The sequence below is a fragment of the Alligator sinensis genome, unplaced genomic scaffold (assembly GCF_000455745.1).
Source record: "Alligator sinensis unplaced genomic scaffold, ASM45574v1 scaffold1420_1, whole genome shotgun sequence".
Lineage (NCBI taxonomy): Eukaryota > Metazoa > Chordata > Crocodylia > Alligatoridae > Alligator > Alligator sinensis.
This window is the reverse complement of record NW_005842613.1, coordinates 567873-584660: the sequence shown is the minus strand read 5'-3', so window position 1 is coordinate 584660 and position 16788 is coordinate 567873. Positions and strand designations below refer to the sequence as shown.

General features: G+C 49.2%; 1 protein-coding gene across 1 annotated transcript in view; it reads left to right on the top strand.

Moving 5' to 3' along the window:
• The window catches only part of SRRM3 (serine/arginine repetitive matrix 3), a 79689-nt gene that overhangs the window by 23734 nt on the left and 39167 nt on the right, over positions 1–16788 (top strand). The window contains exons 2-3 of the mRNA XM_025214976.1: positions 6283–6384; positions 16453–16587. Of these exons, the coding sequence (XP_025070761.1) occupies positions 6283–6384; positions 16453–16587 (237 nt within the window). The remainder of the gene's footprint in view (positions 1–6282; positions 6385–16452; positions 16588–16788) is intronic.

Sequence of the window (16788 nt, the reverse complement as noted above, 5' to 3'; positions counted from 1 at the left end):
ATTCCTGCTCTCCTCACAGATACCCTACGAGCCGAAAAGGAGGCAATATCTGTCGCACAAGGAATTGGTTAGGGATTCTCAGCTCTATTTTTGGTACCTGCAAATTCAGTTACAGAGAGACATTAGCTGAGGAATGGGTGTCTGTTGCACTTGTATTGCATGTGATACGGTCAAACACTTCACAGACACCTACTGATTCACCCCAGAGTGCCAGGAAGTAGAGGAATGGTTGTATCCATTCAGTTCCCAGAACTGAGGCCAGCAGGTTAAGTGACTCACCAGAGCACAGGCCTTCTCTCTACTGAGAGCTGCATTAGTGTGACTAATAATATCAGTTTAAACCAGTTGGTTAAACTGCTGCAAAAGGCCGTTTTATTTTGGTTTAATGTTGATTTATCTTAAGTCAGTCAGCTTTGAATTCAAGGAACCTTGCCTAACCCTTAGTTAATTTATGCTGGAGGTTTAAACTGGAGCAAACTACTCTGTAAATGCTCTTACTCCACACTGGGCACATCTCATGGGGCTGCTGTGACCCAGCTCAATGAACTGTGGCCCCAATGCATATATAAACTGCACACCCGGAAACTTCCCAAGAGCAATAAACTGGGGAACAATAAGCTCCATAGTTTATTGCTGTGCGTTAATGGCTCATGTAGACGTGCTCATTGAGTAGCTTTTTCAGTTTACTTTAAACCAGTTACCAAAACACTAAGCTGAAATAAGCCTCTCATAAGCTGAGGTAAGAGCAGCCACCCAACTAAACCAATGCCCATTTATGCATGTGAAATCTGACCTCTGGATTAGCGCTCCATTCTCCTAGGGCTGTGCTCCAAGCACTCAACATAGAAATCTTCTTTTGTCTACTCTGCTCTCAGACCTCCCTGTCAGCTCCCTCTTCCCACCCCCCTTCATGTCTGTGAGTTACAGCCCTCCTCTTCAAAACCCTGCCGACTACCTTCCAAATTCAGAGCCCCGGCTTTCTACATCTGCGTTGCTTTTGAAGTGAGATGAATAGGAATTATTTATTTCCTAATTACCAGAACTTCTACACTTAGGGCCAAATCCTGGAAGGTTGCTGAGCATCTGTCACTCACTGTTAGTGCCCTGCACTCTTCAACATCTGGCCCTTAGGAATGAATCCCAGGAAAATTAGCATTTACAGGTGAAATTTCATTATAGGCTGGCAAGACAAAAAGCTCATTGTTAACAGAAGGCAGGAGCTGAATGAGTTTTCTGCCTCCTCTCCCACTGCATGAGTGCATTAGCAAAGAAGGTGTGTCATCAACTAACCTACCTCGCAGACAGCTTGCTTTCCAGGATGGTCTTTGTTCATCCTACAGCCCTCTTGTTTTAGGACCGTGACAAGCTGGTTTAGATTCTTAGCCCTTCTTTGAATCATCTATTTTTTAACAGATGAAATTCATCCTTAAAAGGAGGAGCCAATCACTCTGAAATCTCTTTACCCTGTTAAAGCCAAGCAATGTCCATACTTCAGAAACTGTCCCCTTGGCAGTCACTGATTGAACCCTTCTGGCAGCCCCACCAGAAAGGACAAGGCTTGAATGGGCGTTGGAACGGCCTTCCATAATCAGCTACTTCAGTTCATACCTGTGACCTGGCAGGGATGGCTGTTGACTGTCTGTGGATGTTAAGAATTCCAGCTTCCAGGGCTGCCGGGCTGGTACCTTTGGAGCCCACAGATACAGCATGTGCTCTGAACGGGAGAAGACCAGAATGAAGCATGTGACTGGTACAGATGGTGACTTTCAAAACCTTTGAATCCAGGTGTTGGTATAGTCATAGGCTCTTTGAATTCTACATCTCTCAACTAGAGCGTTGTGTTATGTGACCTTCTTGCTGCTTTGTGGAGGGCAGAAGCTCCCTCTTCCAGATTGAGCAGAGCATTAACTACAGCAGGTCTGAAAATTTCTCACTATTTTTTTTTTGGCTAGAAAAACTGAGCTCATGAAAAGAGAAATGTGTCAGTATCAAAGCCAAAAGGCAGATAAATAGAGAGAGAGGGAGAGAAAGAAAAGATGAGACAAGGTCCCAACAAAAAACAGATAAGCCCAAACCAAACTTGTTTGGGGGAAAAAAAATGAGGACTGCATTTCACTAGGGTCAAAATATTCCATGTGGATACCCGCAGAATGAATGTTTTGATTTTGTGTTGTAAAACAGCGTTCAGAATTGTTTCTATTTTACATTATAAAAAATATGAACAAATTAAATGTCAAAATGAAAATGAGGCATTTTACAATGACAGAAACAAAATGTTTCATAGAATTTTAGAATCATAGAAAACGAGGGTTGAAGGGACCTCAGGCAGTCATCTAGTCCAACCCCCTGCTCCAAGCAGAGCCATCCCCAACTAGATCATTTCAGACAAGACTTGTCTAGTGAGGTCTTAAAAACCTCCAAGGATGGAGACTCCACAACCTCTCTGGGTAGCCTGTTCCAGTATTTTACTACCCTCCTATCTTTACTACCTTCCTGGTTTCAGTGAAAGCTAAAAGTTTTCCCCACCTTAGAATTTCACTCTATGGGAAAATTCGAGCATACCTTGTTTTTGATTGGAAACAATTTTAATTTTCCCACAAACTAAAAATTCTAGTTCCTGCCCAGCTCTATGGCTCACGATTTCTGCCTCCAATCCCTGAGGTGCTGCCGAGCACAGACAACTCCAGGGATGATGGACTGTAGTTGAGTCACACACTCCCATTAAACTTGCCCTGCAGAAAGCCTGTGTGTCCCCAGCTTGGAGAGCGGGAGTGGGAAATTGCTTTTCCATTTGTCACTTGCTCAGAGAATAATTGAGGAGATGATGTAAAATAAACAATCTGGACAGTGTGTCTAGGATTGCTGCAAGGTTACCTATGCATTGCTGCTTGCCTCGTTGAGACAGCAGCAGACAGTGCCTGGAGGCAGCAGCAATGGGAGATGTGGCACTTGACTCTGTGGAGAAGGAGTGAAGAGAGGAAGGGGGAATGGGGTGCAGGGGTGAGGAGAAAAGGGGGAGCTGGGGCTTTTCCAGTAGGCTTGCCTGCCTCTCCCTCAAGGTTAAACCATCCCAATGATGGGATTTTATACTGGGAATGCCTCAGCCTGTGCCTGGGGTGAAAGGTCCCTTGGCACCTCCTGAGAGAAGTGGAATCTCCTCGGGTAGCAAACCAGAAGACCTCCCCACTCAGCAGGACCTGCCTCCAGGGTGAATGAACTTCATGAGGAAGGGGTTGACTCAGAAATGACCTTACCAGTGACCTTGGGCAAGTCTTGGTTCCACACTTTTAATATGAGGATGATAATATACTCTCTCTAGTTGTTATAATGCAGTAATGTCCCCACCCCTATGGACTTCAGTGGGTCTTGACCATGGTGCCATATCCTGCTGCCCTTTGCTCTGGAGCTAAAAAGCGAGCCAGCCCCCTGCCTCCAGGAGCTACGGTGGCGGCAGCTCTGAGGCATTACATGGCAGTCTGAGGTCTCATTAGAAGCTGCACTAGCAGCATGAGGTGCTGGCATTAGGAGGAGACAGCATCATCACACTACAGCCTTTCAGGAATGGTTCAGGCATTGAGGGCTGAATGAAATGGGGGTCCGAATCTGGCCAGTTTATCCCTTTCATTTTGCCTTGGCTATCAACCCAGGCCTTGTTTTTTTCCCCTATTGATGAAGAGTCACACTGTGGTCCTGGCTTTGGTATTTATGGGGTGATTCTCCCTCATTTTCAGAAGCCTCCTGGCAGAAACAGGCCATTTCTCTATTCACCTATCGCTGGCTATCACCTCTGGTCCGGAACCTGCTCCTTTGATGTCTTTGCTAGTGGGCTGGTGCTTCCTCACAGGCAGCATGCAGGTGTCTGAATAAGGTTCACTATTCCCTTCTCACTCACTCCACTCCTCTCTGGGCAAGAGGAACCCCTTTGGGTAACCTGTCCATCCCCTCCTCAACTGTGCTTACAAATACTGTTGGGGCTGCATTCACCTTCCATTTGAAAGAGATCACCACACAGGCAGCAAGTCTCCTGAGAGAGTCCCCTGAGCAAGCAGCAGGACACTGGCTTGGGGGACGAGAGACCAGTGTCCTGTACAGACCCTACACACCATTGGGCTAGATGTTGCACAAACACTTGGTAAGGCATAGTCCATGCCCCAATGAGTTCACAATATAAGTGGACAAAACAAAGGATGGGAGAGAAAATGGAGTCCCAGAGAGATAATTTGGTTATGTTTGCACATAGAGCAGGCTGCTGAGATCAGGATGCTTGTTCTGTTTGGTCACTGGGTGACCTTGAACAAGTTGTTTCTCCTCTAAATACCTCTGTTTCCTGACTGCAACATGTGGAGAATGACACTTTTCCTGCATTGTGAAGTGCTTTGCAACCAAGGCCTGTTTAAGAGCCAGTCTGCTCTGTCCTTAAGTTAAATACACAAGCAGTGTGGTTCCCACTGCCTGCAGAGCACAGACTAATATGCGCTGTGGCCAGGTAGGGCAGAGGAGGCAATGCTGAGTGTGGTATAAAACACTGCAATAGCTATAAACAAACAGGATAGGCCAGCTGGGGCAAAACATCAAGCAGGGAAATGGACTCGGCTGCTTAAATGGACCAACAGTTGGCAAGAGAACAAATTTCTTCTAATAATGATGAGGCTTTCTGGTCCCTTTATGAGCCTGACCCATAACAAGCTTGGGGTTGCTTTGCTTTTTAAGTATGCTTTGAATTTGGCACCATCCCATTCTAAATTCAGGCTGATTTTTCTCTCAAGAGTCCTCAGCCCACGCTAGGCAGCTTCTCTCTGTCCCCTGGGTGGTTGTTTGCAGCAAGACACTCCAGCCGTTTTCAGACACTAGCACCAAGTGATTAGTGTCTCTTGTCAATAAGCCTCCAGCAGCCTGAGTCAGCATGTGCCATCCGTGCAGAGCTTGAGCCTGCTTGGGTTGTAGATGCAATGTGGGGACAAGGAAGAGGCTTGTGACAGGAGGGAAGAGGGAGTGGCCTGGGCATGCAGGGGAGTCAGCCCCTGAAGTTAAGGTGATGGTGGGGTTTGGAGTCACAACTCCCCACTCAATAGGGTGCAAACCAGGAGCCCGAGGCAGCCAGAGAAACCTTAGCCTGAATGTTTCTCTTCCAAAGCTAATGATCTGTGCCCTGTGGCTCTTGTTTGGGCAAACTCCAAAAGGCTGCAGTGGATGTTTGAACTGAGTAGGGAAGCCAGGATTTGGTCTGCTGACTGTTGACTTTCTCGCCCTGGGGCTAGCTTCAGGAGGACAGCAGGGATAAAGGTGGCTTTGTGACACCTTGCCTCTGCCCATCCCAGAGTTGGCCCAAGCAAACAAAGCCCCAGCCCAGGGACTGCTCTAATTTTCCCCAGGGACAGTGACCCCAGAAACTGTCCCACCCAAAGAACCTTGTCTGCCACCAGCGTGAATGCACTTCTTATGCACCCTGTGATGCCGCTCAGCCCCCTGGAGCATGCCAAGGTTCAGTCCATTTCCAGTAACACAGGTCTATAGCATGAATTCCCTGTCTCAGGAAATGAAGCTTTTGGGAGGGAGGGAGGGAGGGAGAGAAGAAGCAAGGCTTGTCTTATCTGACCCTTCTCAGGGTATAGGGTGAAAAGGGGACTGCTCACTTTGCTGAGTCCATGCCAGGGCTGGGTGACACTGAACCAATGAGAGTATGAGCCCCATGCTTCAGTCACCGTGTTGCAGACCATGGTGCCCCAAAGATGGTGCGGTGAGGTACAGAGTAGGAGAAGCTAATACTGTGGCTCTCCTCTCTACCTGCCAGCCAGTGGAGTAGTGCTGTCCTCCACAGGGGTAGCACTATGTGTCCTTCTGCAGGCCAGGGAACCCTCTGAGGCCTGATCTCTACACAGAGAAGGCCAGTGAATGCAACTGAGCAGTAGTGTGCTGTCCTCACTACTCAGACTGAGTGCTGCCATACAAAGAAAGTGCAGAGTAGATGTCCAGACATGGAGATTCAGGCACCCTGTATATCCATAGCTTGTTCCCAGTGCTATCTGTGTGACTTAACCTCACATTCATTTCCTATAGGAAATACATCTGCCCTTGACTGCTCTATTGGAAACCCCATCCAGGGGCCTGCGAGGGCCTCAGCCCAGGGAGGTAGTCCTGGATGTGAGGAACTGTAAGAAGCATGGTGGGAAGAGCAGGGCACAGAGGCAGCATGGAGGTGGCATCAGCGGTGGTGTGTGTTCCCTTGCATGAGCTCACAGTGAGGCAATGGCATCCCTGACTCTCCCTCTCGCTCCACTCCAGGTACTCCGAAGAGGAGATCCGGCAGAAGGTGGGAACCTTCCGGCAGATGCTGATGGAGAAGGAGGGCGTGCTCACCAGGGAGGATCAGCATGGGCGTCAGATGTGAGTATGGAGAGGCTTGAAGGGGCTTTGGTGGGCAGGAAAGGGGAGTCTGAATTCCCAGCACACCCCCTGGTTTTCTGGCCCGTCCTCTGTGTCAGAATTTCCCCCTTTCAGGACAGGTCTGGATTGGGATCTCTCCAGTTCCCCTATATCACTGTAGTCCAGTGCTGACGTAACTCCTAGATTTCACTCTCCAGTCCACACACTAATCCAAATGCTGCCCCTGCCCTTGCAAAGCCTTACCCAGGCCCTTCACTACCATAATTTAGTGGGTCAGATTCTAATCTCCATGACACTGCCACCAATCTGGAGTAATCCCACTGGCACCTATACAGTTAGGGTCAGATCCTGCGCTTACTTAGAGCTGCAGCCATGTACACCCCATTCTGCTGGGTATTCAATGTAACTTCATTCACATCCATATCAGTCTAGAATCACCTCACTAGCAGGTTTTGCACCAGGCTGATTTAAATCCAGGGAGACTGCAGTGAGACATGCACATGCATACTCTGGAGCATTTACCCTCCAATTGGTCCCTGTGTAACCAAGGTCGGGATCTCTCCCAGCGCCATTCCCATCTTATGAGCAGGCGCTTCATTCCTTCAGGCAAGTGGCACAGCATATACACTGATTGCTTAGCTTCTGACATTGCTGTTCCATGCACAGATCCAGGAATATACCTGTCAGCTCTTGGCTGTGCCCTGGATTGATCATGATTTATCTGTGAAATGCTTAATGGCACAGTGAGCGCAGTCAGCAAAGCACATATAATCTATCAGCCTAGAAACCAGGTCACTTGGGACAGGAATAGATCCAGTAGGTTCACTGAATATTAATGCTTCATTAAGGTCAGGAAATCAGGACAATGGGAAAAATACTGCAGCACTGGGAACATCTTTCCTGCAGTCACTTGCAGGGTCCATCATCACAACCAGAAAGCAGCAACAGGCACAGCTTGGAGTGAGCCCATGGTTGAGTCTGACCAAACATCCTGTAGTTTAAGATTGGCATCTTTCTTCTAGAATATACTGAACATTCACCTTCTCTGAGGGCTACTTCGTGGCCAAGGGAATCATAGTGGAAGGATTTAGTGGCAAAATACAGGCATAGTCAGTGGGGCATCAGTCCTATTATGCAGCTTGAAAAAACTGAGGCAGGAGGATACAAAGGGACTTGCCCAGGGTGACAAAGCAAGTTAGAGTCGGTGCTGGGATAAGAACCACAATAGTTCCCAGCTCAAGAACCATTAAACAGTGGAATATTGCACCAGATGTAGAAAGTGAATAGAAAGATATCAGCTTGCTTGGAGATCATCAGAATCCTAAATCCCAGGTGATTGATCCCAACTTTTCTTCTCCATCCCCAAACATCCAGTATTCCCTGTTCCTGAGTACCTGAGCAAGAGGAAGGGAGGAAACCAAGCTAAAATTAACCCCTTGTTCACCAGTGGCTTGATAACATACATGTTTGGCAGATGCAATTGCAAGTTTGCAGAACTCGGGTTTAAGGAGTGAGGTTGAGGGTGGGGAGGGGACAGAGTCTCAGCTGCTATAGATTGGCATCACTCCTGGGCTTCTAATCATAACCTAGCTCCAGCATGTATATTAGATGGGTTGAAGGGCCTCCCTTTGAGAGCAGTAGAACTAATTCCAGACTTGGAGACATTACCATGAGTTACAAGGGCTGGGAGATTTATGCGGTGCATTTGCTAGGCAATGGAGCTGTCTGGCAGCCATTCAGGGTCCTATAAATTTTTCCAGTTGCTGTGCTTCTTTCTCTAAGTTCACTTGAACAATGGATCTTAATTTTAGGCCAATTTTCTTGGGAAATGCCAGGCAGCAGAATTGGTGGCAAGCACAGTCTAGTGTTTAAGTCATAAAACAGCAATCTAATGCATCATGCACCAGCTACCATTGAGTTACCAGGTGTCTTGAAACTGAGTGTCACATACAAAAGCAGGGGTTAAAAGGTGTATTCCCTTTCTGGTGTATTCACTTTCTGGCTACAATAAGGAGATGGAGAGTTAGTCATCCCTGCCCCTTCCACATAGACATACTGGCTAATTATCTGTTTCTGGTGCAGAGACTGGTTATTAACTACATTCATGTAGTACCTGGGAGACCTAGTGCAGGACCAGGTTCCCATTGTGCTGCTGCTGTACAGATACCAAGCAAAAGGATAGTCCTTGTCCTAATTTATGGTGATGCTTATTGGTAAAGCAGTGGTGTGTCAGCAGTACCTGCAATCACAGCCCTGGACCCTGCTATGCTCAGCACTGGGAAAACACATCACAGGAAGATGGTCATCCCTGGGCCACATCTGGGAATCAGTGGGAATTGCTGAACTGGGAAGGGGGCCATCCTTCTTGCTATCTAATCAATTCCAAGATGATCAAGCCAGTCTGAATAAACTGCCAGGATAACAATCAGCCTTAGCACTTCTGGGCCATGCTGGGTCCTCAAAGCACTTTAAAAAGCAATAAAAGGCCTATCCAGACCCCAGCTAACCAGAATGTGAGTGGATTTCCACACAGGGAAAGAAATTTTCCCATCAGGTCATGAAGCAGCAGCAGAGCAATTCCTGGATCCCCACCAAGCATGAGACCAGGACCCCACTGCTCTTCTGACTATGCCCTTCACTCCATCTAGTGCCCTGATGTGCTACTGGCTTCAGAAGATGCACTTTACTGATGCATATGGTGCTGAAATCTGTCTCAGTGTTACCACATGTATTCTTCCCCCCATCCAGGACCTCCCAGGCATGGCAGGAGAAGACAAATTTTGTCCACTAATTGATCCTCTCAGTGTTTTGTCAGTAGATAAATTAGGGGCATCAGTCCCATTATGCAGCTGGAAAAAACTGAGGCAGGAGGATAGAAAGGGACTTGCCCAGGGTGACAAAGCAAGTTAGAGTCAGTGCTGGGATAAGAACCACAATAGTTCCCAGCTCCTGATCCTCTGCCTAGGGCACTTGAAATACTAATTCCCAGTATGAGAGGGGGCTGTTATATTGCTCTCCTTGCAAAGTGACCATGTATGAGAAGGACTGGATGGATCATGCTGATTCATGAAACATCCGTTTTGTTTGGTAGGTGGAACTGTACCTGGGCCCCTCAGTGTAGGATTCACCCCTCCTTTCTCTGCTTCGTGTTCAACCTTTGCTGCCAAGTACTTTAAATCACTTTTTGGCTGTGAATAGTGCTTTTTAGATATATCCTAGTGGGTGGCAGAAGAGGCAGGGGATGCTACTGACCCAGGAACCAGCTGTGCTTTTTCTAGCTGTGGTCATCTATATTGTGCTATGCAATCTGAAAGTCAAGCCACATTCTTCACACTGGACACCCAAGCTTTAGTGGACTTTCACCTTAATCTGTCTGTGCCTCAGTTCCTCATTGTGCCCCCCCACCCCCCCAGGACCCCACCCCATCACACGGGCATGCTATGAAATCAAATTCATTGGTGTCTCAAAAGCACTCAGACATTATCATGAGTACTGCCCCAGGAAAAGTCTATAAAGGCCTTAATTCCTCTGTCCTCAAAGCAGAGTTTGAATTGTGTGCAGTAGATAAGACCTGGGGATACACTGCAAATGACAAGGAGCAAGCAAGATGCTGAATTGCATCTTAAGTGAACATCATGAACTGAATGAAGTAGGGATCCCCTGGAAAATAACGGCATGCAATCAGCTAATTAAAGATGGTGTCATTATGCATAGGCACAAAATAGGTGGGTGAATGAAGGCTTCTTTAATTGTGGCATGCCTAACTTCGGAATCCTCAGCACTGAAATCTTGATGCTATGCTTTTACCATAGTCTGTCAGTGTGAGGGGCATAATAACAGTGCCTTGCTCTTTGTCTCCAAAACAAGGAAGTCAGTGTCATTCAGTTTTGAGGCATGGAAGGGTAGGTGACTTGTTCATGGTCATTCAGCAGGCCACTGGCAGCTCCAGGAGCATGGTCCATGCTATACTCTGAAGTCTCAGCCCCACCATACGATGCTGCCTCTCAGTGTCCTTACCCCCACACTCTTCCCTGGACCTATCCAGCCCTGCAACACAGCACAGTTACCAAGGAAGCAAGCCTCCCTCTCCTCTCCTAATGGGCCTCCTGGCAGTACTGAAAAATTATAATGCAGGGTTCAGGGAGAAAAAAACGCAGATAATCCAGGCAATGAAACCAGGCCCTGAGCAGCTGAGTCAGAGCTAATGGAAGAAAAGCCTCTGATGGGACTATTTTAATAACAGGCTCTGGAAGGGAACACGTTGCCTGTGAGCTGTCCACTGTTCTGAATTTTATCTTTCAGGTCAAGCGACACGTTGACAAAATCCAACAAGTAATTATATTTATTTACTCTGTATTTTTTTTAACTATAGAGGCATTCCCTGACCTCCACACACGGGTGGGCAGGAGTCATTTTGAAATGACACAAAACCCAGTCACCTAGAAACATGCCATAGGAAAATTGAAGCCAGATAACCTAAGAAAAGTCCTTCTAATACTGGCTGCCTCCCCCGTCTCTCTCTCTCTCTCTCTCTCTCTCTCTTTCTCACTCACTGACAGCTGGCAGAGCCTTCTGGGGGGAATGATAATTTGCAGTAAAGAGGAGGATGTCTCACTTGTATTTTGGGTCCAAAACACCCTGGTTTTTCACTCCCTTCAAACAGGCAATTATTCACTTGGCTCTTAATTGGGTTAAACTCCACGAGTGACAGAGATTCATTTGTGCTGAAAGATGCTGGCGCTTGTCACTCCCCATTAAATGCCTTCTGAGGGGAAGCCAGCACAAAGGCAGGCTCTTCTAGAAGAGCATTCATTGGCCTTAATTGAAGTCACCCACAAGAATAAACCCAAGTGGAGGCCCTGCTTATGGCCTGAGCCAGGTCCTGCCAGCTTTGTTACATGCAGCATCCACAGGAAGGGGTTGTGACAGGGGCTGCCATGTTTTATGCAGCTCTGGCAAAGCTTTCCACAGGCCTGGGATTATGGCCAATGCTCAGGGCCAGGTTCTGCTATTGGTGTCAATCACGAGTGGATGGAAGCACCACTAGGGAGGAATGGGGAAGGGAACATCAGGTCCACATGAAGCATTTGCCCAGTAAAACCTGTCTCAGACCCTGGCATAGATATGCCACAATCTGAGCAGAGCCATTTTAACCCCTGTAGGCCCCAGATGAAATAATGCCCATCCATGCTACATGCTGTACACAAAGCTCCTGCTCCAAAGAGCTTGCAGTTTGAACATGTGCAAGGCAGCCCAAGGGTTAGATATGGGGAACTGAGGCACAGAGATTAAAGGCCAGGCTTTCAGAAGTGCCCTTCTCCTGCATTCTTCTCAGACTGCCTCTGCTCTTGAGAACCTACCCACTTATGTAGGTGCCTAGGAGAAGAACCTGTGGGCAGAACTCTTTGGCATCCTCAGCTCTAAATGACTTGCCTAAGGCCACCCAAGGAGTCAGTAGCAGAGCTTGGAATGGCACCAAGCTTCCCTATAGCTGAGTCCAGTGCCTTAAGCCCAAGATCATCCTCCTGCTCTGTGGTCCAGCCTGTAATGCAGAAGCACTCAACTCATTGCTCCAGGAGCCCCATTGAAGCCTGTGAGTTTGTTCCAGGAGCAAGAACTGCTCAAAGTAATAGAGGGAGTCTCACAGTCCCAGAGTCAGTGCCTCCCTGCTGAATGATCTACAGATGCAAGAACAGAGACTGGGTGCCGAAGAATTCATCCCTTCACATTCCCAAGCAATTCTCTGAGCAGGGAGCATTTGAGTCCAGTGCCAAAGGGCCTGCAAAAGACACCACACATCAATGAAATGAAAATGCTGCTCATTTCTGAGTTGCAGTTGCCTGACGTGGAAGGCAGCCAGCCAGCCTGTTTCATGTCTTGAAGATGGGGCACAGCTGAGGAACATTTTGTTTTTAATCTTTGATGTTTCACCACTGCCATGCGGCCTCAAAAAAACCCCATGGCCGAGCCTTTGCAACTGAAAACTCTCATTTGCTTTTGCATCTCATCATCCAAAAATACTCCCTCCTTTAGAGCCAGATTAAAAGGAAATAAATGCTGTTACTTCCCCCTTTGAATTTGGAGGTTCATTTAAAGTTTTCAGCTCCTTCCCAAGGAGAGGGAGGATTGAAGTAGAACAGAGATGAGGGGATTTAGCTGGGAGGGGGTGGGGAAATGCAGGCAGTTGAGAGTGGGGGAGGAAATGGTAGGAAAGTAGAAACTGGTGGAAGCAATGGGAGGTGAGTTTACTTTGAGGAAGCAGGAAGAGCAACGGGTCAGAGAGGCTAGATAGAGCAGAGGAGGAATCGAGTGGCCAGAGGGAGCTGAGGGAATGGGAGAGGGACAGTGAGGACTGATGGTGCCTGGATGTCAAAGCAACCCACAAAGGCTAGAGTCCAGCAGAGCTGAGTGAAACATAAAGGACCCTCTCTACCAGACTCAGGCCCAAGTTGGAGGCCAGATAAGGTTTTGGAGCTGACAGAATGAGGTTTTTGGTGAAGCATGTGATCCTACCTTGTGGCGATAAATGATAGATAGGCTGGGGTCCCAGGGTCATGCTGAGGCAGCGGGAGGTGGGGGCTTCATCCTGGTCCACTTCAGGCTCTTCCTAGCAAGGAAGATGAAGGATAGCTTATAAGCTGGGGCCTGTCTTACTGGCATTGTAGCCAAAGGGTTTGAAGGGAGCAAGACAGACTATCTCATATGCCCTCCATCCTGCTGAGCACACCTGCAGCATATGTCCCTGCAGGGCAACAGTGAGAAGGATCTGTAGAGCAGAAAGGTCCTTGGTCTAGAGCAGTGATGCTCAACCTTTTTTACAAGTAGACCAAACCTTAAAATCAGAAATGGGCTGAGGGCTGCATAGAAAGGCATTTTGCTTCTACATCTTGGTGTATCCTAAAAGTAAGTATTTTTCAGTACTATGAGAAAGGAAAACATACAGTTTTAGTCATTTTAGATCATTCATGTGAAGTCCAAAGTCCAATATACTGTAGTGCTATTTTACATTTTATAAAAATAAATAAACTTTAAAATAAAGCAGTGCCCTGTTCAGCAGCAGGGATTGAGATGATGAGCCACTAGCTTGCATTAGCCTGCAAGGAGTGGGTTGGCTTCCACGTGCTTAGTTTTGGTGGGGGATTGCAGGGCCTCAGGCCTGTGGGAGAGGAGGACAGACTGCCCAGCTGGCAGCACTATACCTTACCTCAGCTCCTTACCTTCCCAGTGCCCTACCAGTGTCTCCTGAAGGGGAGCTGTGCACTTTGGGAATGTGGTGACAGTGGGACCCCACTCTGCCCAAGAGCAGTGGGGCTTTCTCTGAAAGAATGGCCTGCTGTGGTGCTGTAGGCAGCCCAGTGCTGTGCCAGAGCCCTGTGGGCATGCGGGCATGGGACCACCAAGGCTAGGTCTTCAGTGCCTTTCCCCTTCCGTCTGCCAGAGTTTTTACAGGGATGTGGCACTAAGAAGCAGAGGGCATGGAGGCTATTTACTTCCCTCCCCCTTCAGCTGAAGTCAGCAGGAGGAGGCGGGGGGTGAGAGCAGCAGCAGCATTCACATGCACTGACATGCTGGTGACAGGTTATTCACACTGGCTTTGCAGGGCATATCTGGAGCACACAGGCTGGAGGTTGAGAACCACTGATCTAGAACCATCCCCACTCCCAAGGCACTGTGTCATGGGCCAGGCTCAGCACTTGTTAAGAAGAGCCATTAAAGCTGGGGTTGTCAGTGAGTCTGGATCACGTGCATGGAGGGTGGAAGCCCCTGAGATGCACGGGGGCAGGGCATAGAGGTGAGGTTGGCAGGCTACATAGCACCTCCTCATGACTGCAAGGCCTCAGCAGCACAGCCTGGGATCCACACTGCAGCAGTGTCAGCCAGGCCATCCAGGCCATCACAAGAGCAGAGACAAGGAGCTGTCCTCCAGTGCACTCCCTAGTCCTGCTCCCTCTGTGCTGGGGACTGCTGTGCCTTGCAGCAGCATGGCATGGCCTTAGGGTTTGCTTGAGGCCTCTCTCAAATGCCTTGGGGCCCCTCTGCATTTTTCCCAGCCACTAACTCAGCTGTAACGTCATTCCTTCCCTGACCTTCACGGAAGCGAGGTAGGCTAATGGCCCCATCCTCAGTGCGATCTCAGGAGAAGCCACCTGCCCTCGCAGTTTGTCCACCTGGGTGGGGCTCTGTGTGGGATCTCCACAAGCCACAAAGCAGAGCCTAGATCCAGGTCACCTCAGAGCAGCAGGAGAGAGCAGAGATCCAGCCTCAGTCAGTCCATGGTAACCCAGCCATGCAGACCAGCTCAAGCTGTCAGGACTCAGGCCCCAGTGCCCTGCACAAAATTGCTGCTCCCCACTACCATTCTGGCCTTTTCCTTCATCTCCACCCCCCCATTCATTTGGCCTCTCGGTGCCTCTCCAAAGGGCAGAGTGCACAGGCCCAGGCCCCTGGGGTCTAGAGTGCATATACCACTTTGTGAGGAAGTGAGAAGCTGCCAGGCAAGTGACTGAATGGAGGTACAGGGGTGGGTTTCAGCTGCATCCATGATCTGCTTTGCCCACATTGGGTACCTGGGTGCAGGACTGGCTCCTGCCAGCCACACTGGCTGCCTGCTCCAGTAGGAGGTCTCCAAGCATGGATGGGATTGCTACCCAGGGGGGTCTCCAGCTCCCAGATTAGCAGCAGCTCCTCATGACAATCGCTCTCTTTAAATCTTGCCACCTTCAAGGCTGGCTTGCTGCAGCAGCCCGGAGGAAGGCATGTGCCAATGAATAATTCATGGATAATTAGCAGTCATTTATTAATGAAGCTTAGGGCCTACCTGCACCGCAGCTCAAGGGAAACAACAGGCCAAGAGCATGAAGTCAGCAGAAGCTGATGTGTTTTGCTGATGCCGTCTTTGGCCAACGCGTAGCAAACAGTGTGGTTCAGATCAGAGACAGGCTGGGCCAGGGAGAGGCCAGTCCTATGGCTGGCAGTGGCTTCTGAGTTGGGAGAGATAGGTGCAGGGCTCCGCGTTGCCAACAACCCTCTGTAGGAGCTGGCACACGTCACTCAAGGTCTGGCTGGGCTGCTGTGACTGTTGTGGAGTTCAGCCAGGCCTGAGCCAGCCTGGGTGCTGGGACCAGGCCAGGGGCCGTACTCAACCCTGGTACAGTTGCAGAAACCACCCAAGAAGCTGCTGTGAGAGTGCTGAGCCCACACTGTTTCCAGGCTGCTAGCTAGCTAGGCTCTGTCCATGCCACACTGCAGGGTTGGCCTTCCCATGGCTGTCTGTGCCTCAGTTTCCCACCTTGACAAGGGGCAAGTAGTACCCCTGCCATACCTCACAGACAGGTGGAAAGGAGTCCACCTGAGGTGCTCCCTTGCTATATAGGGAGCCCCCAAGCTCCCCTGCTACTGGCCCCCTATAACACATACATTTGCTGGTCATCCAGATGAGTCACAAATCTCAGCAGCTCCCTTGATATCTACCTCCTCTCACAAGCCCAGAGTCTTAGTCCCAGCTTTACCCCTCAGTCCCTGGGCAAGTCTGTAGCCCAGGTTCCCCACATGTGGCAGACAGGCAGTGAGCAGGGCCTCACCTTTGGAAAGTGCTCAGTGTTACTTACTCCTCTCCCTCCCTCTCCTGCTGCTCCCAAAACCTGGGAGAGAAGCATGCCCTAAATGCTGGTCTACTGGAGGTTACTGGGCCCAAAGGAGGAACCAGCAAGTTCTTTTCCAGTCTCAGCAGAAGCCTGAATTCACCACCAGGCCTGAAAATCAATAGAGGAGTTTGCCGATTGCTATCGATGCTCAGAGACATGGCCCCTGCATTCTGCCTGTAGCCCTTTGCTGGGGAGCCAGTCCCAGGGCATCTTGTCCCACCCCAGCTCTCTGGCATCCCCAGGTGGGCCAAACAGGATGTGCAGTCCATGTTGCCTCTTCCCCAGGCCAGCTCATTCACAAGCCAGTGGCAATGGGAGCCTAGAGCAGCACTGCAGAGTCTGGGGACCAAGCAATGACTGTTTTGTGATTGGTGACAAGCAAGTAGCTTTGGGTTGACTGAGCTGTGTCTTCTTCCTTGGCCAGAGTGATAGAAAACCACCATATGGTGGATGGAGAGGAGTATGCCATGGAGTACCCTGAGTATGGAGAGGGCTGCCCGCTGCAGTGCGACTGTTCAGCTGACTGCTACCGAGATGACAGCAGCCACAGAGAATACAGGTATGTGGCCGGGGCACTGACAGGGACTATTTGAGTGTCAGGGCATTGGCATCAGACTACCCACATCATAGCACAGGCATGCCACACAAAAAGGACACTGGGTACTGGCTCATTCCTGTTACAGTACCTCCCCCAGCATTTGCAGCTCACCAGCCCAAGAACCAGGCATCCCTTCCTGGTATCCCAAGCTGAGGGCCAGGC